General features: G+C 56.1%; 3 protein-coding genes across 3 annotated transcripts; all 3 read left to right on the forward strand.

Moving 5' to 3' along the window:
- The first annotated feature begins 337 nt into the window (after nt 1-337).
- Nucleotides 338-5,932, forward strand: COCSUDRAFT_52244 (glutamine-hydrolyzing asparagine synthase). The gene is made up of 11 exons (XM_005652187.1): nt 338-581; nt 834-881; nt 1,093-1,201; nt 1,484-1,696; nt 2,092-2,306; nt 2,655-2,859; nt 3,320-3,465; nt 3,773-3,923; nt 4,304-4,474; nt 4,839-4,976; nt 5,205-5,932. The coding sequence occupies exons 1-11, from the start codon at nt 394-396 to the stop codon at nt 5,520-5,522; spliced, it is 1,902 nt and encodes a 633-aa protein (XP_005652244.1). The 5' UTR covers nt 338-393; the 3' UTR covers nt 5,523-5,932.
- A 1,982-nt stretch (nt 5,933-7,914) lies between these two features.
- Nucleotides 7,915-10,156, forward strand: COCSUDRAFT_32079 (Fasciclin-domain-containing protein). Its single transcript, XM_005652188.1, has 3 exons — nt 7,915-8,305; nt 8,757-8,921; nt 9,288-10,156. The coding sequence occupies exons 1-3, from the start codon at nt 8,048-8,050 to the stop codon at nt 9,456-9,458; spliced, it is 594 nt and encodes a 197-aa protein (XP_005652245.1). The 5' UTR covers nt 7,915-8,047; the 3' UTR covers nt 9,459-10,156.
- Nucleotides 10,157-11,001: 845 nt separating this feature from the next.
- COCSUDRAFT_55688 (hypothetical protein) lies at nt 11,002-23,054 on the forward strand (the record flags this gene model as incomplete). Its single annotated transcript, XM_005652189.1, has 21 exons — nt 11,002-11,207; nt 11,348-11,485; nt 11,903-12,162; nt 12,400-12,668; nt 12,863-13,033; nt 13,239-13,658; nt 13,887-14,058; nt 14,270-14,539; nt 14,774-14,970; nt 15,273-15,510; nt 15,795-16,042; nt 16,594-16,707; nt 16,932-17,042; nt 17,382-17,510; nt 17,891-18,049; nt 18,454-18,580; nt 18,921-19,070; nt 19,347-19,522; nt 19,750-20,640; nt 20,795-22,594; nt 22,857-23,054. The coding sequence occupies 21 exons, from the start codon at nt 11,002-11,004 to the stop codon at nt 23,052-23,054; spliced, it is 6,444 nt and encodes a 2,147-aa protein (XP_005652246.1).
- Between the last annotated feature and the right edge of the window lie 854 nt (nt 23,055-23,908).

The raw sequence follows: 23,908 nt of genomic DNA on the forward strand, positions 1-23,908 counted from the left end.
AAGTCACGTTGAGCTCCAAAACCAATGATCACTGGTCTTGCACATGCCATGTTCTGTGTATATGCCATCACCGTGGCTGCTCTGAATATCAATCGAATTGCGCCTCCGCCCGGGTCCCATTGACTGGCGACATGAGAGCCATATGTTGCATGCAACCATCAACATTCATCACCTTTCCCCTTTCCGCATCACAGCCCACTGGGCAGACTCCTTGACACGGGCCTCAGCTTCCTCACCACATGCATGCGATTGATCCGGTGCCACCTGGAGCAAGCCAAATCTGCAAGGGAAGTCGAGCGTGACCAGCTGAGTCTGCATTTTGGATAGCCAGCTCGATATTTGGAGGTCCAGTCTTTGCACACACGTTTGGTGCAAAGCAAGAAGTAAAGCAGGATGTGTGGAATACTTGCAGCTCTCGGGCTCCAGGGCGACCCTGAGAAAAACAGGCGCATGATGCTACGTCAGAGCAAGCTGTTGCGGCATAGGGGGCCGGACGCAAACTCGATTTGGCAAAGTACAGATGGGAACAGCTTTATTGCTTTCGAGAGGCTGCAGATCATCGACGTGACGGACGGCGGCAAGTGAGGCCCTCGAACTCATGCACAACTCCGAAACTAGCCAACTAGTCCACGACGGATCGAGGATCTCTGCAAACGAGATATGAAAACATTACTTTCATTGTTGACTTTCCGGAAAGATTTGCTCTGGTCAGTAAGCTTACCCACACAGCAACTGTAATTGAGTAGAAACCAAATTACTGCTAGGCGCCTAAAATCGCGCAGTGTGTACGGGTGGCTCTGCTACTGACACAAGTATAATTTTTGTCATCACAGGCAGCCATTCATCATCGAGCGGCCAGGTGGCAACATTGCATGGGCTCTGTAAGTACTTCAGCCCCCCATCCTTCTAACTAGTACTTGCAAAATGCAGGCAATTGCGTTCTGCGACTTCTCCCTCGCAGGCTGGTTTGCCTTGTCATTTCTTAATGCCATGCACAGTTCTGAATGCAGCCTGTACCGATTCAGCAGCCCTTTCGCCCTCAGCTTCCTTTGGCTTCTCCTTCACCTGAAGCATCGTGTGGGAGCTATGCAGGAACAGCGAGATCTACAACCATGATGAGCTCAAGCAGAAGTACCTGAAGGGGGTTAAGATTGTGAAGGATTCCAAGTCGGACTCGGCCATCATTGGGCACATGTACGAGGTGCGTGGAAACTCACAGCTGGTGTTGTAAATACAACTCACAGAAGCGAGCATTTGCATGAACTGACTGTCCTCCTGACTTCCTGAGGGTAGACAGTTCTCATGGGGCCTTGCTGTGGAGACAAATGCTGCAAGATAAAGCAGCAGGCACTGCTGTCAGGAGCCTCAGAATGCATGTGTGCAGCAGCTTGCAGGGTGGCAATCGGTAGTGCAGTGCCCAGCAGTGATCCCAGGAAGTCTGTGGCAGCCCTTCCTACTAGTGAGACCCTCCCTTGCTGCGCAGAAACTGGGAGACTCGGACGAGCTGTGGAACTCTCTGGACGGCATCTTCGCCTGTGTGTTGGTGGACGAGGCGACTGGGGACTTTGTGGCGGCGCGCGACCCCATCGGGGTCTGCTCCTTCTACTGGGGCAAGGGGCGCGATGGCAGCACCTGGTTTGCCAGCGAGATGAAGGCCCTGCAAGCCCACTGCGAGACCTTTGACATCTTCCCTCCGGTGAGCCCCCCTTCACTGTGACACACCTTGTGTGTCCCCTTAGTAGGCCAGTCTGTCCACGAGGCTGGACCCTTAACGCGCAACCCACCATCAGTGTAATGACTTTTCCATGGCCCAGAAGGGGCAGAGGTGGCCTTTAAAGCTCTCATGCGATTTTGAGAAGAAGGGGCAACTGGACGATGTATGCGGCGATCTTCTGAACCCTTGTTTGTGTAATACATTGTAGTTTGATCGTGTGCACTTTGATCGTGTGATCTCCTTCGGCTATACTGGTCTTGCATGTCATGCCTGCCCCATCTTATTGCAAGGACGTTGATAACTAGATCTAATTCTGTGGCTTTTGAGGCTATCTCCTCCGACAAACCTGACGCTTGAATGCTCGGCAAAATGTCCAGGGCCACTGTTACCGCAGCAGGACAGGCAAGCTTGAGCGCTGGTACAAGCCCAAGTGGCTGGACCTGGAGTATGTGCCCACAGCGCCCGCAGACCTGACCACCATCCACGACTCACTCGTGGGTGCGGTTGTGAAGCGGCTCATGTCGGACGCCCCCCTTGGCGTCCTGCTCTCCGGCGGCCTTGACTCCTCCCTCGTTGCCGCCATTGCTGTCAGGTGTGAGCGCCATCTGCCCCCTTTATGGCTTTGCACAGCCAGTGGGCAGGTGCTGCGTGTGAGTCATCTCTTATCAATTGCAAGCCGGTTTGAAAAGAGCAGGCAGGATTTAAATTGGGAAGCAGAAAGGGGAAGCACCAGCCACCTTGGGGGCGGAGGGGATTGTGATGAGCGGAAAAATGGTTTCATGGGGGCTGCATTCAGGCTAAGTGCTTATGAAGCGGCGGCGTGGGTTGGCTTACGGTGATGTTTTGATGCCTTAACCTTGCATGCCAAACAGATAGTTGAGATGAAATAGGAATAGTAACAAAGGCGCAAAATAATGAAAAAGCACTGCTTGTCGTCCAGGCACATGAAGGAGTCAAAGAACGCGTACGACACAGACCAGCCGCTGCACACTTTCAGCATCGGCCTGCCCGGCTCGCCGGACCTGGTGGCTGCGCGCAGGGTGGCTGCCTTCCTCGGCACGCAGCACCACGAGTTCACCTTCACTGTGGAGGAGGGAATTGATGCGCTGTACGACCTCATCTGGCACATCGAGTCCTATGAGCAGGTGCGCCCCTGTCCCACCACTTTGCATGCCATTTCCCTCTGCTCTAGCCTTGAGCTGCTGTTTGCTGTTCTTTACTTGCAAGTATAGGTTGCACAGAAGCCGGCACCATGGCAGCGATGTTATAGAGCGAAGGAGAAACGCAGACATCACAGCAGTGTGAGCGCCAGGAAGATGAGAGAAAGGGCTGCCTTGCGAGTGCACATTATGCAGCAACAACACCAGGGTTTCTGACTCTGCTGTAGGGTGGTCCCATGCTTGCTCCTATACGTTTATCGTCCAAAATCCAGCAGCTTGCCAGGCATGTTGCTGGCAAGTAGGGGCTTGTGGGGAGCGTGATTGTGGGATTTGCAAAATCACACAGAGCATGAGGGCTGTGGGTGAGAGTGTCATGTTCAGCGCGCAAAGTATGGTAGTCGGACTCTTCTGAGGCAGGTACTTTACTGCTTGTTGCTGATTGCAGGTGCGCGCGTCCGTGCCGATGTATATCCTATCGCGGAAGATCAAGGCGGGCGGGTTCAAAGTGGTGCTGAGCGGAGAGGGCGCTGACGAGATTTATGGCGGCTACCTGTTCTTCCACAAGGCGCCCACTCCTAAGGACTTCCAGCAGTGAGCACCTTTTATTACTCTGCTCCACCTCAAAGCCCTTTTTTTGAAAATCGGGTGTGTTTATATTCTTGGAGCTGTCTGCTTGCTCAGAGAAAAGGGGTGTGCGTCGTGCTCTACTGTAAAGAAATACTGACAAAGGGATGCCCTTTTGTAAGACATACCATCTTTGTTGCTGCCTGCTCTGTAGCTGTCTGCTTGCTCAGAGAAATGGGATACTTTCTGAGAGTATCTTACACTCTCCTATTCCGTGACCAACTTGGTCTGACTCTTGTAGCATGAGGCTGATGAAGGGCCACTGTGTCCACAGGGAGACGGTGCGGCTGGTACGCCGGTTGCATCAATTTGATGTGATGCGCGCCAACAAGGCGCCGTTCTCCTTTGGGCTGGAGCCGCGCGTTCCCTTCCTGGACAAGGCCTTCCTCGATACCTCCATGACCCTTGACCCCGCCGACAAGATGGTGTGCATAAGCCTTATTCTTGAAATTGTGTTTGAGCGTCCTGCATCAACAGGATCTGTCACTTGTGGTGGGGGTGGCGAGTAGAGTGACATTCTTCCTGAAAAGCACTGCATGTCAAGGCGTCAAGGCCCCTGATTGCTCCACCGTAGTTGGGCAACTCGCAATTTAAATGACTCCATGGTTGTCGAGTAACCCCCATGATCCCCCATGACCTGTGGTACCATAGGTCACTTGCATCACCTATGGTTGCAATTTGGCGGCTGTGCAGCTGTCAGGTCGTGTGCTTTGCCAGTGTTGCCATGGCCTCGCACAGGCCATCGTGAACTGCTGGGAGCATGTGTTTTTGAATAGTTTGCTGCCCTGTGCAGATTGACATGAAGGACAAGCCGGACGGCAAGCACGCGCGGATGGAGAAGTATCTATTGCGCAAGGCATTCGACAGACCCGAGGACCCCTACCTTCCGGAAGATGTGCTCTGGCGCCAGAAGGAGCAGTTCTCAGATGGCGTTGGGTACAACTGGGTGGACGGCCTCAAAGAATACGCCGAAAAGGTGTGTAGCTGCATTTGTGAAGCAATGTTTCACATTTACTCATCCTTAACAGCATCATTGAAGGCCGGCAGGGGAAGCTCTGACGTCACTGTTCCAAGATTGTCTTCTGAAGTTAGCAGGATTAGTAGACTGGAGTCAATCCCATCTTTAAGAGTCTGATTTGTCCGCCCAACGTTGAGGGTCACCTGAGAAATTTGGATCGTCATTTGCCCCTATACGAATTGGGCTGCAAGAACAGGGGTTGGGGAGCTTGAAACAACAACAAACTCACAGATAGATGAGGTATTGAGAGTGAAAGTGCCTACGTATGGACCGTTCCTGCAGAAGGAAGTGCTGAGAAGTTGTCGTATTTGCTTCTCTGCAGGTGGTGACGGATGAGTTGTGGGAGGCGAGGCAAGTCAGGTTTCCAGAGCACACTCCCAACACGCGCGAGTACTATCTGCTCCGATCCATGTTCGAGGAGCACTTCCCCTCACCCTCTGCGCTCGCCACCGTGCCCAAGGTACCCACTATGCCTGCCCTGCTGTGCCATCAGACTGTCTGGAGCCAACCTGCTGGGATGCATAAACACACAACGGAGAGTCTGGCACTAGTATTGCCATCCAAACTCCGTCAGGGTTGCTCCAAGCAGAAAGCAGATGGAGCTTCTCATGAATAGGGGATTGAGTCTTCTTTCCCAGAGGGGTTGTGATTGAGAAGAGGTTTGCTGAAATCAGAAGGGTGTGCGCAGGGGCTGAGCATAGCGTGCTCGACGCCGGAGGCGCTGGCATGGGATCCAGAGTGGGCAGACACCCACGAGATCTCCGGCCGCGCCATGCAAGCAGTCCATGCCGCCGGCAGCACCTTCACCTACCAGAAGCGCCAGCCGTCCGGGGGCGATCCCGGGCCGGCCGGCCCGGCCGCCGCCGCCGCGCCGGCTGAGCGGCCGATTGCCAACGGCAAGATTGTCCCGCAGACCTCGCCGCTGCCGGCTTGCTCGCGGCTCGACGTGCCCAAGGGTGTCGCGCAGGCTGCCAAGGCCAACGGCATCCATGTCGCAGCCGGCTGATGCCTCTGCAGCAGCCTGAGCCGGCGCGCTTACTGCCGTGGTCAAACTTGCACGTTTTTGGCTCTTCCAAGTGCAGACAAGGCAGGGAGAGGAAGCCCTGCAAAGGATACAATTTTCTGCTGATGTTGCCCGTGCTGGGTCAGACAGGAAATACAGATGTTGTGGGATGGAATTAGAAGTGTCTGTTGTCAAGATGATTGGCAACGGTGCATTACGGGGAAGAGTGACTGGGGTTAATTTATGCAGCTCTGCCATGACGGGGAAGTCCCAGTGAGGAAGACGCATATGGCAAAAATTGCCTATTGCAATGAGAAGAATTTGTATTCTAGTGAGTCCTAAGTCACAGTTCGGACAGGGCCCCCAGCTGGAGCTTGGAGGCCTTTTCGGCACTGTAATGAACAATTCTTTCGAGTGCGCAAATCAGAAACAACCAAGTTGCAGGACAAAGGTGGCGGTCAGGACTGAGATATAAGGCCTAGAGTCTGCTTCACTGACTTCATATCGCTTCAATTTCTTCTCTTGGCTATTATCAAAGCACAGCGCTGTTCGCTTTAGAATGGCAATATTGGCACTTGGTTTCGGAGATCTCTCCCGGTCAACAACTTGCCGGGAGTAATGTGAAAGAGCTGGGTTCGGAGTACATTGCCGTCAATCTGTTGAGACCATTGAGAACTGCATGTCATAGCAAACGGTACCGGTGCCTGCCAAACACCACAGTTTTTTGGCTCTTGCAGAGGCTTTTGGCGCTTGTTCTTTCATCCCGGGTTTTTCATGCCAATGGCTGAATTTGGTGACCGTGGCGGCATCGATGATATCTGCATGCCTGCTAGCCATGTGGCAATGAACCCTACATATGCAAGCAGCGCTAGCTAGCGCTCTAGAGAAATGTTCAGTCCTGACACCCCTGGGGGAGGGTCTCTGTTGGTGTGAGAGAGAGAGAGAGAGAGAGAGATTACACTTTTTCCAGCCACACAGGGCTGATTAAGCGTCCCACATACCTCAAACCATCAGTAGCACACACGTCATGAATACTCGAAAATATGCATCCCAGAACGCAGACAAGTATCAACTGCCAAAAAGGACTGCAGGCTGCTTGTGGATGTATGTCGGTCCAAATCAGCGACAAGTTAAGGGCAGGACATGGACGCAAATCACAGGCCAAACAGATTGTGCGTGCTGCGGGTAGGTCCAGCCATTTGCTGTCATTGTAAAGACTGCCCAGATCCTTGCAATAACAGCGCTTCTCGGTGAAACAAGCAAGGGGGGTACCCAATGCCCCACAATGCTTGCCGCCACCTGTATTGCTAAGCTACTACACAGCAGCATGTAGACCCGTACCGAACCAGCAATGCAAGATCACCAAACAGATCCTAAGACCTGCACTTGCACTGTGGATCAAGTACCCCCACAAGGAGCACAGCTGAGTGGTTTGCAAAGGCACACCTGGACTGGCAGGTGTTCAAGGAGCTGCAATCAGGTGAAAACTGCAGGAGGTTAGACTGAGATCTCCTCAAAAGCCCCAATACAGCTTGTACGCGCTTTGTCCTAGGTTTGGACCAGGACCCTGAACATCCTGCCTGGGTTTGGCAGGGCACACACAAGAACGCAACACCGCAAAACCTGCTTGTTCTGTAAAAGGTCTCATGGCCATTTCTATTATTGCGGTCGATTCTTCGCGTCAGACAATGATGCAAACAGCCGTCGCATCCTTCTTTTACTGGTAATGGCGGCTGGCGGCTGTTGCCTCTTCCGCCCCAACCAAAGATTGGCCGTCCTAGATATTCTTACTACTGCGTCATTAAGATCAATTTATTGTTATGCTTCCCAGCCGCTATCGCCTGGCCTCTGTCTGCTCCACTTTTGTATACCCACAATGTTGCTGTCAGGGCCGCCTCTGTTGAAGCGTCGCTTTATGCCCGGCGATTATTTCGTCTAATTACATCCTTTTCATTGAAACCTCTGTGATGTTGCCTGGCTGCTGAAGCCCGACCCAGTTGATCAGTGGTTTATGGTGATGCCGTTAACTGTAAAGGGCCGCCTCTATCGAAGCACCTTGCCCAGCCATTATATATGTTGCCATGATTGTCGAGGAGCCGGATCCCGAAGGACCCAGGCCCCACCCAAAGACGATGGTTTTTTTTGTAAAAAACAGATAAGAAGGCACCCTGTTTCCAAAAAAAAAAAAAAAAAAAAAAAAAAAAAAAATGTGAACGTGTATCTGCAAATTTCTGCACATTTCTGAGTGTATCTGCACATTCCGAAATGCCAGTGCTGATGTGGCAGATGGTGCTGTTGCCTTTACTGGCAATCTCTGTAAATGTGTGAACCCTCCATGCCTCCCCAAACCCTCTAACAAAATGGCTGGATTTGGGTCGATATGTAACACTGGCCCAGAGCCACACATTGATAGCACTGGCCCATATGCACGCAAACTGAAGGCATACAGTATTTGTGCTGACTTAAAGACCGGCTAGCAGCGTTAATATTGCATTGGAGGCCCACCCTGTGCAACAATGTCGACAACCATGGCCTCCTCGATGACAGTCCATACCCGCGTCAGCTCCTCAGCTTTCGGCCGGGCCGCGCCCCGCTTTAGGGTGTCCCTCACACAAGCGCTGCGGCTTGCGCCGGCGCCTAACAGGCACCAGAAGGCTTTCCATGTGAGAGCTAACGAGAAGCAGGGCAAGGGAGGCGAGGAGGGAGGCCGAAAGTTCGACGACTCCGTCTTCGGCAAGTTGGCCAAGAGCCCCAACTTCCCACTGTTGTCCTCAGCGATCCTGAAGGTGAGCTAACAAGCTCTCCGACGAGCAGAGATGTGCAGCTTGTGTTGGTGGTACGACTGAGCGAAAGTAAACCTGCTAGCTCTCTGCTGCAATTGTCACAACACAGCAGGGCGGCGAGTGGCTGCTTTAGAGCAGAACGTAGAAGCAGGCGATGTCAGAGCAGCACCTGAACGGTGATTGGTCAGAAGGCTGTTTTGTTTGGCTAGGGGCGCCAGTTGCTAGTTGGCAGCCTCTCGGCATTGCGGGCCTGGTGGTCCTGTCCTGACTGACTGGAATTACAGTGGCCTATGTTCGTTGTTTGAGGAGTGTTTCTTGCTCTAGTCCCTGTATGACCTGCTGTCACGCTTGTGTACCTGACCAATGGCATACGTTCAGGGCTCAGTATGCTGTCAGTCTGGTGACATAGCATGTTCATCCTGTGCGGCTGAATGCCCCTAGTGAATGGCTGCAGGCTGGATTGGAGCCAACTCTAGTTGGCAAGGGACCCTTCACAGTGTTTGCCCCCACCGATGACGCGTTCTTCCAGGCAGCGAAGGACTTGGGCGTCAGCAAGGTTGAGCTTGTGAGTTTGCCGCAAATGGCTGACATCCTTAAGAACCACGTGCTTGAAGGAGAGGTGAGTAATACTGAAACCTGCTCAAATGTTGTCCTTCTCAATATCTAGCTGCTTGACACTTGTGTTTCGTGTCCTCTTCTTGCCTCCTGATAGGTCTGGACTGTGCTCTCTAGTTGATGTCACCCCAGCCGAGCCCGTAATCACCCAAGCCAATGCATGTCAAGTCCTTCTTGCGCTGCAGTGCATGACTGCCAAAGGGTACGTTGCTATTGTACCAGTGCGTGGGGTAGCAGTCCTTGTATATTTGTACTAAGTTGTGCAAGTTCATGTGAAAGTGCACAATTTTGACTTATACTCAGGGCTGCTCGCGGCAGTTCGGTGCCACACCGTCAGGCGACTTCCCACATTGGATTTTTTGTTTTACAGGTCTTGTCCAGCTCTCTAAAGGATGGAGATGAGCCAACCACCATAGGAGGCGGCAAGCTCAAGATTAGTGTGTCTGGTGGCGTAAAAGTCAACGACGCCACCGTCAAAAAGGCCGATTTCAAGGCTACAAATGGAGTGATTCACGTTGTGGACAAGGTTCTCCTGCCATAAATGATCAGGGAGCTTGGTAAAGGATAGCTTGGTCTTTTGTTTGCCCCAGTTGCGTCGACCCAGGAGCGCCACCAATCACTGATTGGCAGCTGGCAGCTATCACTATGCTGTATACCATGCTGATTGAGGAATGCAGTGCTGTTTTGCTGGTGTAGTGAGCCTAAAGTGTTACCAATGTACATGGGGCTAAGGTGTTCGGCTAGAGCAAACAGGAATGCATAGGTCTGAAGAGACAGGCAACACCATTCACCCCCTCAACAAGCAGACCTATGCATGACAGCTGCACAGCAGAGCACATACAATAATGCCGTAATGCCACAGGTATCAGGAGACAACACGCTCCCGAAGTAGGGAGCCTTGCATTGCGTGTCCTAGCTAGGGGGATGTGCCAGGTACTGCTGGGCGGGATAAAGCTGCTATGGTGCTACCTGCAAAGTCCAGATGTTTGCACATGCACTATAAATAAACGGCTGATATAACCTGCGTCTAGACCTGGCATAGTCCTGATCGGCCTTAGAAAACGCCTGTAGCAAGATCTGATAGTGCAGTATGTACAGCTTTGTCTAGTCAAGGACTTGTTTGGGTCATCTTGCGCGTGCTGTTTTGAATGACACAATCAGCCCCCATGGATGCGTGAATGCAGCCGCATATGCATGCATGCGCATCCCACTTGTGTAGTGTTAGTCGAGACTCACTGCAGTCGGACTACAGCTTCCACCGTGACGGCATCATGCATGATGTGCGTAAATTCAGCGCATGATATCATCGATTGCAAGCGTAGAGAACCCCTGAATGCTGCTCAGTGAAATCAGAAAAGCATCCTGGGGATACCCGCTGGGATCCCTCATCATCTTATGTGACGCTGAGACTAACTTGTTAATCAAAGGCTTGCATGTCGAGAGCCGCCAGCATATAGAGAACGAACAGCGGCGGCGTATGGGGCCCCCTGGGATCCCCCAGCAGCCATCTCTCTTGTTGAAGTAGTGCGTCCTATCTTGCCGAGAAGCTCGTTTTGAGGCATCTGCAATGCCACCGTGTGCTGTCGGATCGTATTGAATGGTGAGCCATTTTGGATCTGTATCTGTTCGAACTAATTCGTTGTCGATATTTCTGTTTTGTTGGGCACATATCGTCAAGCCATGTATCAGTCTGAATAAAGTGTGTCCATTCACGCTCTCTTTGGTTGATCGTGACGTCATATTGCATCCTCGATGCATTTCTGGTGGCATTACTTGCAGCATCTCACATGTATCGGTGCAATACTGCTGTCTACGTGGAGTAGGAAGCGTCCTTCAGTACCTAGAGGGAACATGAACTGCTTTCGGAATCAATAGATTGCAAATATAGCGTATAGCCATATTCTCCATATATCAGTGGACTGTCTCCGCGACAAAGCAGCCTTTTGGACCAGTACTGCCGATTGGGGAGGATGTCCTAATCTGCTCCAGGATTGCCAGCCTCTATCTCCTTGAATCACAGGGGACGCTACCGTGCTGAAAGTTTGTGTTCTTCATCATGCAGGCAGGGTGAGGTGTGAGTAGTCATGGCTGCACACTCAGCCTCCTTAGATCAGCTTCCTGAGGGAGCTGGTGGTGAGGAGGCAGACTTGCACACCCTGCTGCCAGACAGCATTTCCAGGCAAGCAGAGCGGCCTGGACCGCTGAGGAGCGCTTTGGAGGCCCGAGCTGCCAGCTCTAAATGCTCTGTGGACTTCACTTTCAGTCGCCTGGTGGCCCAGTGCTTTGTCAGGTGCTTTTCGCCGATCCTGTATCAGATGTCGTTGACTCTTGCTCGAACATGATGCTATTGTAGAGAGCCATGCATGCCCTTGGAGATGGCCTGCACTGCATTGAGAACCTTGACTTACTTGTCGGCCAAACGAACTGCAGGTACAGCAAAGAGAATGTGGACTTAGCGGCAGCACTCCTCACGCTGGCTTGCTTGGGGGAGGGAAAGGAGATTTCTTGGGCAAATGAGCCACGCCTGCGTTTCCTACTGGGCTTACATGCTGTCAGGGAAGCTCCTAGGTGAGCTCCTTCAGCCATGCGTCACACTTTTTGAAGCTCGGACCAAACATGGGAACCTCAGGATGCAGAGCGTCTCCCGTGTGGAGGCATTGGACATCGTGAGGTCTTGGAAAGGCAGAAAGGGAAGAAAGAACTGTAGCAGGGAGGATGCTCTCTACCGGGCAATAGCGGGGTGTTCAAGAGCTTCAGATTTTCTGAAAGCTACATGATTTAATGAGTGCATTTGTTATGGCCCCGGCTGGCGGGGGGCGTTATAAACTTTGAGCAGCGCGCCCACGATTGATCGGGTCTTGCTTGGGCCTGACATGACTCCATCAAGGGGTAGCCTTTACCTGTAGCTTGCCTGCAGATGCACCTTGCCTCTCCGACAAGGAGATATGTGCAATAATAGCAATAACAATATTTGTCGTGATGCAGGTTCCTCCCAGGGGAGTTGAATGCGAAGCAGCTGGAGGAGGCAGACAAGTGGCGCTGCGACAGCCGTACAGCAGCATGCGCGTGCCTGCTGCTGCTGTGCGCGGCGCGGGAGAGCCTGGGCCACGAGCGCGACTCGCTGCACCTGCTGGGCGCGCTCAGAGACGTCTGCGACGCGCTCGGCCGCAGCACCGGCCACGACAGCATGGTTTGGGGCTGCGACCTGGACCCTGGAAACTGGGCTGCCCACCGGCCTGCCCAAGGTGGGCTCTCTTTGCCATGCATCACCCTCCCAGACAGTCTACACCATAGCCTCCCCATGCTGTTCTTTATGTGTCTGTAACTCAATAGGTAATGTATCGTGATTTGCCGTCTTGAGCAGGGTGCATTTCACTTGAGTTTTGCTCCTGCCTTCCTTGGGTTGTGGTCACCATCAGACTCAATGTAGTGTGCAGTCTCAAGCAGGATGACCTGTAAGTGACTTTGCTCGGGTCATGCAGGAGCAGCGGCCGTGTCTGCGTCGCCAGGGCCAGGCTCTACAGCAGCCGCGCCGGAGCCGGCGGGGGTGATCGACAATCCCGGCACACCGTTGGCATCCGGTGCACCGGCGGCCCACGGCCCCAGCGTGCCAGACGTGGAGAGCGGCGACGCTCCTGCTGTAGAATCGGACGGGGAGCAGCCGGGGTCTCTTGAAGCAGCAGGCTCTGTAAAGGAGCCTGCGCTGCAGCCGGCTGCGCCACCACCTGCCCAATCCCTGGACCAGGCCAAGGTGCACCCTGTGCGCCGGTCTCGCACTGAAGTTGTGGCCAACCTAGACATGAAGTGGGGCTGCAGGAGGAATGCTGCTGTCTGCATGCAGGAGGTTGTACATGACATTATGGGGATCCCACACTGGGGCCTGATGGGGCTTGGCAGTGGGGAAGAGGATAGCTGGAAGAGAGCATGTGCTGTGGGTCATTGCAGGTGGATCAGCTGATGCAGAAGCTGGACGAGCAGCTGCAGCTGCTGCGGCAGGCGACTCCGCTGCTGCGCCAACGCGCAGAGCAGCTGAATGACAAGGAGGCGGCCGCCGTGCGGAGGCAGCTTGCCGTTGTTTTGGACCAGCAGACGGACTTCTTCGAGTCCAACATGCAGGTAACACCCGCTGCCAGCAAAGATTCAGCTTGTGTTTGCTCGCTTGGAGCCTGCTTGCTTTCTTTTGGTGCATGGTCCAAAGTTTCAGGATGGGCCAGAGCAATTGTCGTTCGTGGATTGTTTCTCTGTCATCAGTGTGAATTGCTCCATTCTTTGCCCGAAGCGAATATTTTTCAATTCCTCTCGAAAACAAGTCGCTGTGCAGGCTCTGCGGGAGAATCTGCCGCGCATGCAGTTGCCGGTGGGCGAGCTGATCTTCCCGGGCATCGGCTGGCCGCCAAATGTGGCAGCGCCGGCCGCGCAGATGCCATTGCTGGGCCTTCCCGTGCCGGGTCTGGCCGTGAGGGGGGCTCTGCAGCAGGACCTAGCAGCCGCATTCTCCTTGCAGCGCGCCCCTGAGCCCTCCAGCGAGCCAGCAGCCCTGCAGCAGCAGCAGCGCTCTGGGCACTTAGAGCAGCCGCTGGGGGGGCCCTCGGCAGGGTCTGAGCCGAGCGGCCGGGGCAGCAGCGACGGCGGGGTTCTGGCCGGAAAGCTGGCGGCGCTTGCCGCGACCAAAGCGGCCGAGCCGAGGAGCAGCCAATCAAAGCTCAGCTGCGGCGTTGTGGAGGAAGAGGGCAAAGTGCAGGTCAGCACGCGCCTGCTTTGTCCTAAATTCTTCAAAAGGCGTTCGCCTGATATCTTCCATATTGAGGGTCTGTCACACCTGATGAGCAGTCCAGCATGTATTGGGCCTGCTAAGCGGCACGCACTGCATTTGTTGCGCCATGATCCCCTGATCTAATGGGAGTTATAGGCAAGCAAGTCATCAGGTGGTGTATATAAAATTTGAACGATATGGCTTGCTTTGCATCAGGCCACTTGGGCGGTTGTGAGGGCGGCGGTGCCCCTGCTGAAGCAGCTGGCGGGGGGCAAGCTGCCGGCCGCCTCACCTGCAGCTGCGCCGGAGCTCTGCCGGGCACTGGCATGCCTCTGCTGCCGCACCTCTCCCTGCGGCCGCGCCTTTGCCGGCCACATCTTCAAAGAATGTACGCCATCCCTCTCAATTATTGCATGTGCATCACCAGTTGTGGCTCGTCCAATCCTAGTAAACCTCTCTTTCATTCGCCCGCTTGTGCAATGCTGCCTCATCTTCCTTCATGTTCAGGGTTGCCAAAGGGCCCTGGCATGGCTGAGGGTCGATTCATGTGCAAGGAATCATGTTCTAGGGATCTGAAAAGGGGTATGGCATGTTCACAGGTGCCGCTCACATAGCCAAGCTGCTCAAGTCGGACGAGCCGAGGGGCGCAGCGGGGCCGGTGCAGCTGCTGAGCCAGCTGCTGCTGAGCGAGCTGCCGGCGCCCTCCAAGGCCCGCTACCCGCCCATCCCGCCGTCCGCATCCCTCAAAATCTCCTCCGTCTTCGTGCAGCTCGGAGTGGTCGACCACCTGCGCCAGCGCTTCGTCGACGCCACTGAGGCCCTCAGGAGCCCCAGCCGCCAGGCCAATGGTTTGAGCCACCCCTCGACAGGTTTGAGATGTTTTTCTGCGGGTCTGCTGAGGCCAATCCATCTGGATTTTTGGCCGTGCTGCTCTTCTTTCTGGCACACTCACAAGAGACGAACAATACAGTTTCTCCACAGTTTTGGTCCAGCTCTTTGGGTTCCTGATGCATGCCTTCATGCATGCCTGATCATGTGGAGCTGCCCGCCAATCGGAGGCTTCTACTGTTCCTTTGCGCTGAATGGAGGCTTCCCTTTGGCAGGTGGGGAGCAAGAGGTGAACGGGGTGTCCCTGAGGGGCCAGGAGGCCCTGGCAGCGGTGGTCTGCGAAGCGCTGTCGCTGTTTGCGGTCAACTCCGCGTCGCACCGGTCGCTGCAGGCAGCCGCCACGTTCCAGACCACGCTCACGCTGCTGGGCGCCAGCCCAGAGTGCCACGTCAGCATGGAGACGGAGGCCAGGGTAAGTCATTGGCATAAATTCTAATGCGTATGCATGCTTATGCCAATCATAGGCGCTGGTTGTGTCTGGCAGTCGGCATCATCACATGAGTGCGCACGACCCAGGCATGTCTGTTTTTGTGGGCTCAAAACACAAGAGGTCAAGAGGTAACAGAGCATGTCGGCCTCAAGTAGGACATAAACATGGAAGAAGGAATGAGAAAAATCTGCCATGGTCAGGAGCATGTCTTTTTCCCTAAAAGAACACATCAATACTCTCATATAGTGTGATTACAGATATGAGATACTTGGTTGCCTCTTCAGGCGTTGGAGTTGATCCGCGCTCTGGCAGCGCACTGTCCGAGCGTGGCCGAGTCGGCGGCGCTGTGGGGCCAGGCGGGGCTGCCGGCCCTGTCGGCGCACCTGCGGCCGGGGCACGACACGGCTCTGCGCGAGGCGGCGGCGGCCGCGCTGGACGCGATTCTGCGCCTGCACAAGACGCAGGCCGTCAAGGAGGTGCTTGCCAAGGGCATGCGCATCCGTGGCCTGCTCGACAAATACGGTGCGCCTATTGACCAATCTTTCTTGTTCCTGCCTGCATCTGCTTGGCAGAGGATGTGGCTATTGACTATGGCTGTTTCCAGCATCCCCTACCCCGGCTATGCATGGCAATGCTGTTTTGCTGAACAAGATGTAGGTCCATCACAAGCTCTTAGCTTCCTTCAGCCGTCTGCTATATGCCCTTGGAAAAGTTGAGCGGGCTTGCTCCACAACCTGTGCTGCACAATTGCACAGCTACAAGAGACTTACAGCTATCATGAGTACAAAATGCATGCTCTGGCGCAGACGCTGTGCGGGGAGAGAATTTGCGCTTCTTCCCGGAGCTGCGCCACCGCGTGGCCAAGATGCTGCGCGTGCTGGCCTACGACAGCGGCGGCGCGGCGCTGCCAGAGCTGCTGCGGCCGGGCAAGGAGGGCTGCGTGCCCTGGCTGGTTGCCGAGCTGGGCAACTCCTCCACGCACTGGTGCACCCGCGCTGAGCTGGCCGCCGTCCTCGGCAGCCTCGCCCGCATCCCCGCCCTCTCCGCCGCCATGGTGCGCGCAGTTTCCTGGCAAAGGGTGCCATTTTTAAATGAAGACATCATATCTGAGCACCATATGCGGACATGCACTTATGCGCACCTGAAGGCACATGCTGAAAATTTACATGTCCTAACATATATATTTGCAAAGGGGACATGCTATTTGCTTGCCTATGCTTCAGTGATAATTAAGAGACAGAGCTCCTAGAGTGGCAACATGCCATACTTCAATGCTGGATGGCATGGCAGTCGTGCAGAAACTACCAAGAATGTGTACTAGGGCTTTACTCTGAAGTCTGTACATGAAGCAGTGCTTTGGTGGCCATCGTTGCTCTTCTGCCTTTATTATGGAAGCGGGAAAGCAGATGCTGCTGCGAATGCAGCGCACTCGCCCCAGAGCACCTGCTTGCAGAATGCGCTTCTGCCTTTTTTGCTTTGAATGACGTGCCCAGGGGAAGAGCTTCTGCTCAGAGGTCTATTGTATGGTATGTGCGGATCTGCTATGACAGCTGTCTGAACAAGGGGCAATGTTCTGTAGCTGAGCGTTGCCGTGCATGCATGCAGGCGAGGTCGCGGCGCAGTGTTGCTGGCAAGGACATAATGCTGGACCCTCGCGCAGGCATCCGCAAGGCCGGCGCCATGGGACCTCTCATGGCCCTCCTCAAAGAGGTCACCGAGGTGGGCTGCCGGGGTATCTACCCTTGTCTTATGGCCAACTGGGGAAGTACATCTAATTCTGGTATATTGAGGCTCCTGTAGCTAGCCTCTGCGGGGCTAGCACTCTTCTGCTGTTTGTGTGGCCACCCACAAATATGCGCAAAGGAAGGCACCTGCATAGTGATGCTGTATGGTTCAGGAAGGACGCATAATGTCTGAGACTGAGGTCTGTAACTCCTGCGCAGAACAAGACACATGCGCTGAACAATGAGATTGTGGTGAATGCGCTTGCGGGCGTCATAGGAGTGGGGATCACCTATATCAAGGATGACGAGGACATCCTCCCCATCCTGAAGGTGAGTCTGGACCCCCTTTCAATACCCCTTACATTATTGATTACAGGTACAAAGAACCCATGTGTGCTGCATGCAGTCCCGTACTGATCCTTGAGCCTCACGGTCCCTTGCTGCTGCATGCTTTAGTCTCTGCTTTGTATAAGTATAGTACAATGCATCACCTACTCAACGTACCTTTCCAGCCTGGATGTAATGGTGACGTTTAATTACAAAGCAGTGCCTCTCGACTGACTTTTCTAGAAAGAAAGTGCTAAATGAGGCCATTGTACAATGCTCTGCCCACCAAACGGTTTTTTCCAAGAAGAGAAGTGCTTATAATGTGATTGTGGTGCTTTGCAGCCGGAGTTGCTGCCGCAGCTGTTGAGAGTGATGGACGTGAAGCTTATGACGGGCAGCGAGGGGCAGCGCAAGCTGATGCTGGGCAACGCCACCATCCTCGCCTACTGCCTGCGCTGGCCCGAGTTCAGGGTACGACCCGTGGCCGGAATCTGCCCTAACACTGGATACCCAGCACTGAAAAGCTGCAAGATGTTATTGGGACCAGCAGAGTGGCTGCTGATAGTCTTGAAACCCACTGCTGGCTTCAATTCTGCAGTTATGTGTGTGGCTAAGAGGCGCGCAAGCGGTGCCTTTGCTCTTTGTGAAGGACACAGGAAGGAGGGAGGCACTGTGTTTATTATGAGAAGAAGCCTGGGTATGGCTGCCTCCATTTTCAGAGAGTTTTGTGCTACGCAAGTCCAGGAAGTGCTCAATTCTGTAGTGCCCACTTCCTGACGCGTGCCCGCCGCTGTGGCGGCGCCACATGCTTGAAATCAAGCAATCATAAATGGCAAGCCACAATGTCGCAGGACGAGTTTGTGCGGCGGGGCGGCCACATCTGCGCGACGGACCTCATGATCTGGTGCGCCAACAACGAGCCGCCCGCGCCCGCGCCCGGCAAGGACGACTTCCACATGGAGACAGTGTGCACCCTCGTCAACATAATCGGCAACGCCGCCCGCAGCAGCGTCAAGGCACGCCTTTCTTTCAATTCTCGTTCCTTCTTCTTTTGTACATCCTCCGTGCCTCCCACCTGTGGCATCCCTTCATTCTCATGCAAATGGCCTTGTTGGCTAGCTAAGCAGCCATTTGTGTGGGCTGCCGAGTTCTAGAACCCCTTCGGACGAAGGCGGGGTGCCACTTAGAGCACATCTGCGCCAAGCCCTTCCTCCTGCTCATTGCACCTGTGATAAGGTTGAGGAGGGTGGACACAACATCTCCTACACCTGGCTTGTGAGGGCGTTTTAACCAGGTTTTTTAGGCATCCCACCAGGATGTGTCTCTGTCTTCCAACATCCTAGGCATGTTCTTGGGCTGGTGTCCTTGGGTGTGTTAAGAGCGGCAGCACTAACAGCAAGTTCTGTTGCTGCAGGCGCTGGAGTACATTAATGAACAGGGTGGGCTGCCGATCGCAGCGCGCTACCTGGCGCGGGCTGTTGCACTGCCGCCCAGCAACACCTCCTGGTACATGGGCCTCTCCAACGGCGCAGCCGGCCTCTGTAAGACCCCCCACCCCCCCATGTTCTTGTGTTGTTGCTGCGTTTGCCCTTGCTCTCTCTGGCGGCTGTCTCCTTTGCACGCGCCCGATTGTGCTCAAGGCACATGTCCGGCTTGTGATGTGGTGATCACATCTACATGACTGTTGTGGGTGGTTGCAATATGGCAGCCAAATAGTGCTCCTGGGCCGGAGGATCATTGCACTGTTGCTGCGTAATGTTCGCATGCCAGGCAGCCCTCTCTCTAATTGAGTGGCGCTCACTTTGTGTCTGCATGTCTCTTTCTCTAATTATGTCTGAGTATATGCTTGTGGTGGCTGAGGGAAGCATGTCGTGCGTGCAGGTGATCTGCAGGCGGTGCTGGTGAACAACCCAAAGGTGGCTGCAGCGGTGGCGGAGATCTGCATGGTTGGCCTGGCCACCACTGCTCACGCCACTCGCGGACCTCCCAAACCTGACAAGGCTCGCATCGATCGACTCGCCTATGTAGTCAGTGAGTTGCCCCTTTTCTTCTTCTCCTCCACTTTACAGTACCTCTCAACCCATGCAGACAATAAATTGTGCGCCTCTCAACCCATGCAAACAATAAATTGTGCCCTTAAAACCTGCACATCGGTCTGTTGCAAGCTTTGACAAGCTCTGTCTTCTGCGCCCAATAGATATTGGCGCTCAGTGCAGATCATATTGACCAATAGTAAGTCCAATATGCTGATCTTCTTATGACTGTGTGACCCAATTTAATATTCGTGTGGTCCTTTTACCATTGCAGCCTCGCTGTCGACGCTGGCCACGTACCTGAAGGGGTCGGCGCCGGGTGCGATAGCGGATGCGCTGGAGCGGGGCACCTTCCAGCAGCTTCTGGACCTGCGGCGCACGCTGCACCTCTCCAACGCCACCATCGGCTACCTGCAAGCCTTCGTGCAGTCCTCCCGCAACCCCACCAAGGTGTGCCTTGTCCTCCCTTCACCCGGCTGGCCCCAATGCAGTGTTACTTATTATTACCCTACCCAATGAATCATGTACTCTTCATCAGGTCTTATGTCAATTGACAGTGTCATTTTGTGTATCTTTTGAGGTGCACCTATGCACACAGCAATCTATTGCATGCAGCAAATATGATGACCCCTTTTGGAGGTGCGTGTACTGAAAGTCGTGGGGTTTGGTAATGGCAGGACGCGGCGATGGCAAATGCAAACATGTGCCAGCTGCTGGAGGAGGAGGCACGGGATAAGGAGCGCGAGGCGCGAGAGGCCGCGCGGAAGCTCAAGCGCAAGCTCAAGAAGGCCGAGGCGCGGCTGCGCTCCCAGGAGGAGGAGTCTGCGCAGCTGCGCGCCGCGCTCGCCCGCGCCGAGCTGGCCGAAAGCTCTTCTGCGGAAGCTTCCCCTGGCCGGCCAGCCGCCGTCAACTCCACCCCAGAGGAGGCTTCCTCGGAAAAGCAGCCGCCGGCCGCCGCGGGCGAGGACGCGGCCCCGGGCGGCAGGGCGCGCAGGGGGAGGAAGAAAGGGGTACCCAGGGCTGAGGCAGCCGAGGCGGCCGGCCGGCAAAACGGCGGCATGGCCGCGCATGCGCGCGAGTTGAGCGCAGCTGCAAGCTCTGACGAGGACGGCGGCAGCGAGGGCGCGCTACCGGACAGCTGGGAGGCGATGGCCGAGGACGGCGACGTTGGGAATGGCGCTGCTACGGACTTCAATGCCGTTTACGGCGCATCGCCCCCCGACAGCGGGTCCTGGACCACGGTCGGGGTGAAGAAGCCAGCAGTCGCGGGGGTGCATGCTGATGAGGCCAGCAATGGCAAGGCACGCCCCACCACGCCGTCGGCGGCTGCCACGCCAGGCCAAGCAGGCTCCCCTGCGCCGGCAAAGCAGCAGAAGGGGTGGGGACGGCTGCCGGCCTCTCCCACCCCTCCGCCCCCTCCAGAGCAGCAGCCGCTGCAGCAACAAGAGCGGCAACGCCAAGGACCCTGGGGCAATGGGCCGGCCACACCCTCGGGGCCTGCCCACCGCGCCAGCTTGCGAGCTATTGCAGCCGCCCAGAATCACACCGCCAACATGCTCAAAGCACAGGTAGCTCCTCACTGTGATCCACCTGGCTTCTTCTTACAATTTTTGGCTTCTTCTTACAATTTCCCAAAACAATTTTCTGCCCTTGATGTTGTGAGTCACACAGCATTGAGCTGCTTGGCCAGAGAGCAGTTAACAGTGGAGGATACCCTGGCAGGTTGGCGCGCCGAGCAAGGATTCCCCGGTGTCATGGAGCAGCGTGGCAGCAGGCAGCGCAGCAGCGGCGCGTGGCCTGCCGCCGCCCTCGCCCATCTCAGCAGCACCGGAGGCAGCGCACTCCGTGCAGGACGCGGCGTCAGCCGCCCCGGCCGCCTGGGGCGGCCACCGGCCGCATCCGAGGAAGCCCGCAGAGGAGACGGCGGCGACTTCGGCACCGCAGCCGCTGCCGGCAGCGCCGCCACCGGAGCTCAGCGCGGAGTTTGCGGCACCGCCGTCGCGCGGCAGCCAGCCGTCCACTGCATGGGACAGCCGCGAGGTCAGCGAGTCCGGCCTGCACAGCCCGGCCTCCAGCCGCCTCTCCGCGCCGGCCAGCCCGACGGCGAGTCACGCCACCGTCCGCACGCTGTCCAGCGACGCAGCCGCCGCCGCGGATCCCTGGACCCGGCTCGCGGCCTCCCGGCCCGCACCCGAGGACCCGCCGGGGCCGACGTTCGACGAGCCACGCGGCCTACAGGCCAGCCCGGCGCCGCCGGCCAGCCCGGCCCCGGCACAGCTGCCTGGCAACCTCAGCCCGGCCGTCACTCCCGGCGAGGCCGGCCTGTTCACCCCGCAGCAGCCGCTCCCAACCGGTGCCCTGTGGGACGGCGTTGCCTCTCCTAGTCCCGCACAGGCTGCTGCGGAGCCGACGCAGGCCACATCCTTGTGGGGAGCTGCGTCAGCCGTTGCTGGGACCAGCCCAGCCACTCCGCCTGTGCAGGAGCTCTGGGCGCAGCAGCAGCAGCAGAGCTTGGCGCAGGAAGCGAGCAGCGCCGGCCCTGCGCTGCCAGACAGCCTCTTCGGCGACCCCTGGGCAAATCTGAACGTGCCGGGGGGCGGCAACCCCTGGAGCCTGCGCGGGGATCTGGGCTTCGCGCCTGGCCCTGTGAATGGCATCGACATTGCCTCAGCAGCCGCGCGCGTGTCGCAGCTCAACCCCTCAGCGGGGGTCTTCAATGCGCAGGGCTCGGGCCTGTCCCCGGCGGCGTTCCCAGCGCAGGCCCCCCAGCCGCTGCCGCACGCCACGCAGGTGCACGGCGTGCAGCACGGCCTCGGTGCGCAGCTGCCGACAGCGTCCTCGGCAGCTCCCGGCGCGGGCGGCAGCATCTGGGGCGCTCCCGGCATGTCGGCCGCCGCCGCGTCGGCCACCGGCTGGAGCAGCGGGTTCAGCGCGCTGCGGGAGCAGGCCCCCCTCCCCCAGGGAGGGGACGCTGCCGTCTGGGGGGCAAGTCCCCCGTTCAACGATGCGCCGGCGTTCCTGTCGTCGCTGATGCAGCAGGTGCTGCCCGAAGAGGACGCGCTGCTGCCCGGCGGCCTCGACCTGCTGATGCAGGGCAGCTTCCACCAGCAGCAGCAGCAGGTGCCCCCGGGGTTCCAGCTGGGAAATTTATTCTCGATGCCGGTGCCGAGTGCAGCACCACAGCCGGATCCCCGGCAGCTCTGGCAGCAGCAGGCCGCCGTAGGTCAGCTCTACGGTCAGCACCCGAGCCTCGCAGCCGCCTACGCTGCGGCGTCCGTGCCTCCTGCATTGGGCGCTCGGTTTGGCGATCCGGTAGCTTTGCTGCAAACGAGGGACTTTCAGGTGCCGCATGCTCAGCAGACGGCGAGCCTGTCAGTGCCGAGTGTCAGGTATGGGGCTGCACCGGAGGGGCGGCAGTTGCCGATGCGCAGCCCGCCGCCCGGCATGCAGGGCTTCCGCCAGCTCAGCCCGGAGAAGGGCCCGTCTCAACGGCCGTCTGAGGTTGTGCACGCCTTTGCTCAGGTGCGCAGCTCACCTTTTGAGCCCCCTCATGGCTTCATTCTACTTGGCTGAAAGCATGTGTGAGGTCTGAAAACCCAAGTCAGCAGTCTCATTGTATTGTTGCTGCATGACCTGCTCTTGCAAGCGGCTCCTTCTTTTCTCATTCTGGCGCTCGTCCTGCCTTGATGTCTGCATTCCTGCTCTCCAAACATCATGCATTTCGGGCCTCAGCCGGCTTTTTGAAAGATGGCAGAATGCTCACTTGAAATGCTGGTTGTTGCAGGCGAGCCAGCAGGCGCGCGCACACGCGAACAACATCCAGCGCTTCGCACCGGCGCAGACGCCGTCGGCAGCCATCGCGGCGGCGAGCGGCCAGGCGCCACCGGGTTTCAGCAGAATCCCCACCGCTAAGCAGCAGCCAATTGGGCTCCCCTCCCAACGGCTGGGAGCCATGGGAGGGCAGGGTCGCACAGGGGACTAGGCAATTTGCCGTGTGGAAAGCAGCAAGGAATGATAGTGTGGGAGGTGCCAGCCCACATGACCGAGCTGAGCATAGGAGCAGACGTGCTTGGAAGTCCGCAGGCATGCTGATAGAGCAGACAGTCTTATGCAGATAGCGTGAGATGCAAGATGAAGTTTTGGGGAGAAAGTATTCTGCACGAGAGTGTGAGGGATGTCTCTTTTCGGATCCGGCCAAACATGCCTCTTTTTGGTTACATAAGCAGAGCGAGAAGTCTAACAGGAGCGTTGCAGTACCGTACTGTTCGAGTTGAAGTGTGAGTTTGTATTGATTATTAGTGTTGACAAGGCTGTGAAACTTCCGGAACTCAGAATCTGTATGTCATGTGCGGTCGAACTCAAGGAACTGTCAGGGCTTCAAGTTTTTCAGTATAATGGTGCGCAAGCTGTAGATTTACCAGAGCATGGCAGGGCCGATTTGCTGGGTGCAGCATTTATGGGAGCTGACTGACCTTACATTGATAGATTCCAATTTTGATCTAGGTAGACGATATCCCGCTACTGCCTTGATGAGCATTGTAAGGAAATGGATAGATATCTGGAAACCTTCGGCTGTCAACGTGCTACTCTGACTCTCTCACACTCGTGCGCTCAATTGATCAAGGACCTCCTATGTCATAATGTTGAACATCAAATCTCAGTTCCAAGACATCAGTCAGTTCGGCAGCAGCTCATGGTGCTGCAGCATCAATTGACAGACGCCACTGGCATGCAACAATGCTCTGGAGCAAGCATGCCAATAGATGCACACACCATTTATGCCAGAACCGCTCATATAAAGAATACGCAATGATCAGTGCACTGCGCTGTCACTTC

The sequence above is a fragment of the Coccomyxa subellipsoidea genome, assembly GCF_000258705.1.
Source record: "Coccomyxa subellipsoidea C-169, whole genome shotgun sequence".
Lineage (NCBI taxonomy): Eukaryota > Viridiplantae > Chlorophyta > Trebouxiophyceae > Coccomyxaceae > Coccomyxa > Coccomyxa subellipsoidea.

What these genes read in the sequence shown, in the direction of transcription:
- COCSUDRAFT_52244 (XM_005652187.1), top strand. Translation starts at nt 394, where the DNA reads ATGTGTGGAATACTTGCAGCTCTCGGGCTCCAGGGCGACCCTGAGAAA. An exon ending in GGCAACATTGCATGGGCTCT is followed by an intron (nt 882 to 1,092) that starts GTAAGTACTTCA and finishes GGAGCTATGCAG; the next exon opens with GAACAGCGAGATCTACAACC. An exon ending in ACTCCTAAGGACTTCCAGCA is followed by an intron (nt 3,466 to 3,772) that starts GTGAGCACCTTT and finishes CTGTGTCCACAG; the next exon opens with GGAGACGGTGCGGCTGGTAC.
- COCSUDRAFT_32079 (XM_005652188.1), top strand. Translation starts at nt 8,048, where the DNA reads ATGGCCTCCTCGATGACAGTCCATACCCGCGTCAGCTCCTCAGCTTTC. An exon ending in TGTCCTCAGCGATCCTGAAG is followed by an intron (nt 8,306 to 8,756) that starts GTGAGCTAACAA and finishes GAATGGCTGCAG; the next exon opens with GCTGGATTGGAGCCAACTCT. An exon ending in ACCACGTGCTTGAAGGAGAG is followed by an intron (nt 8,922 to 9,287) that starts GTGAGTAATACT and finishes TTTGTTTTACAG; the next exon opens with GTCTTGTCCAGCTCTCTAAA.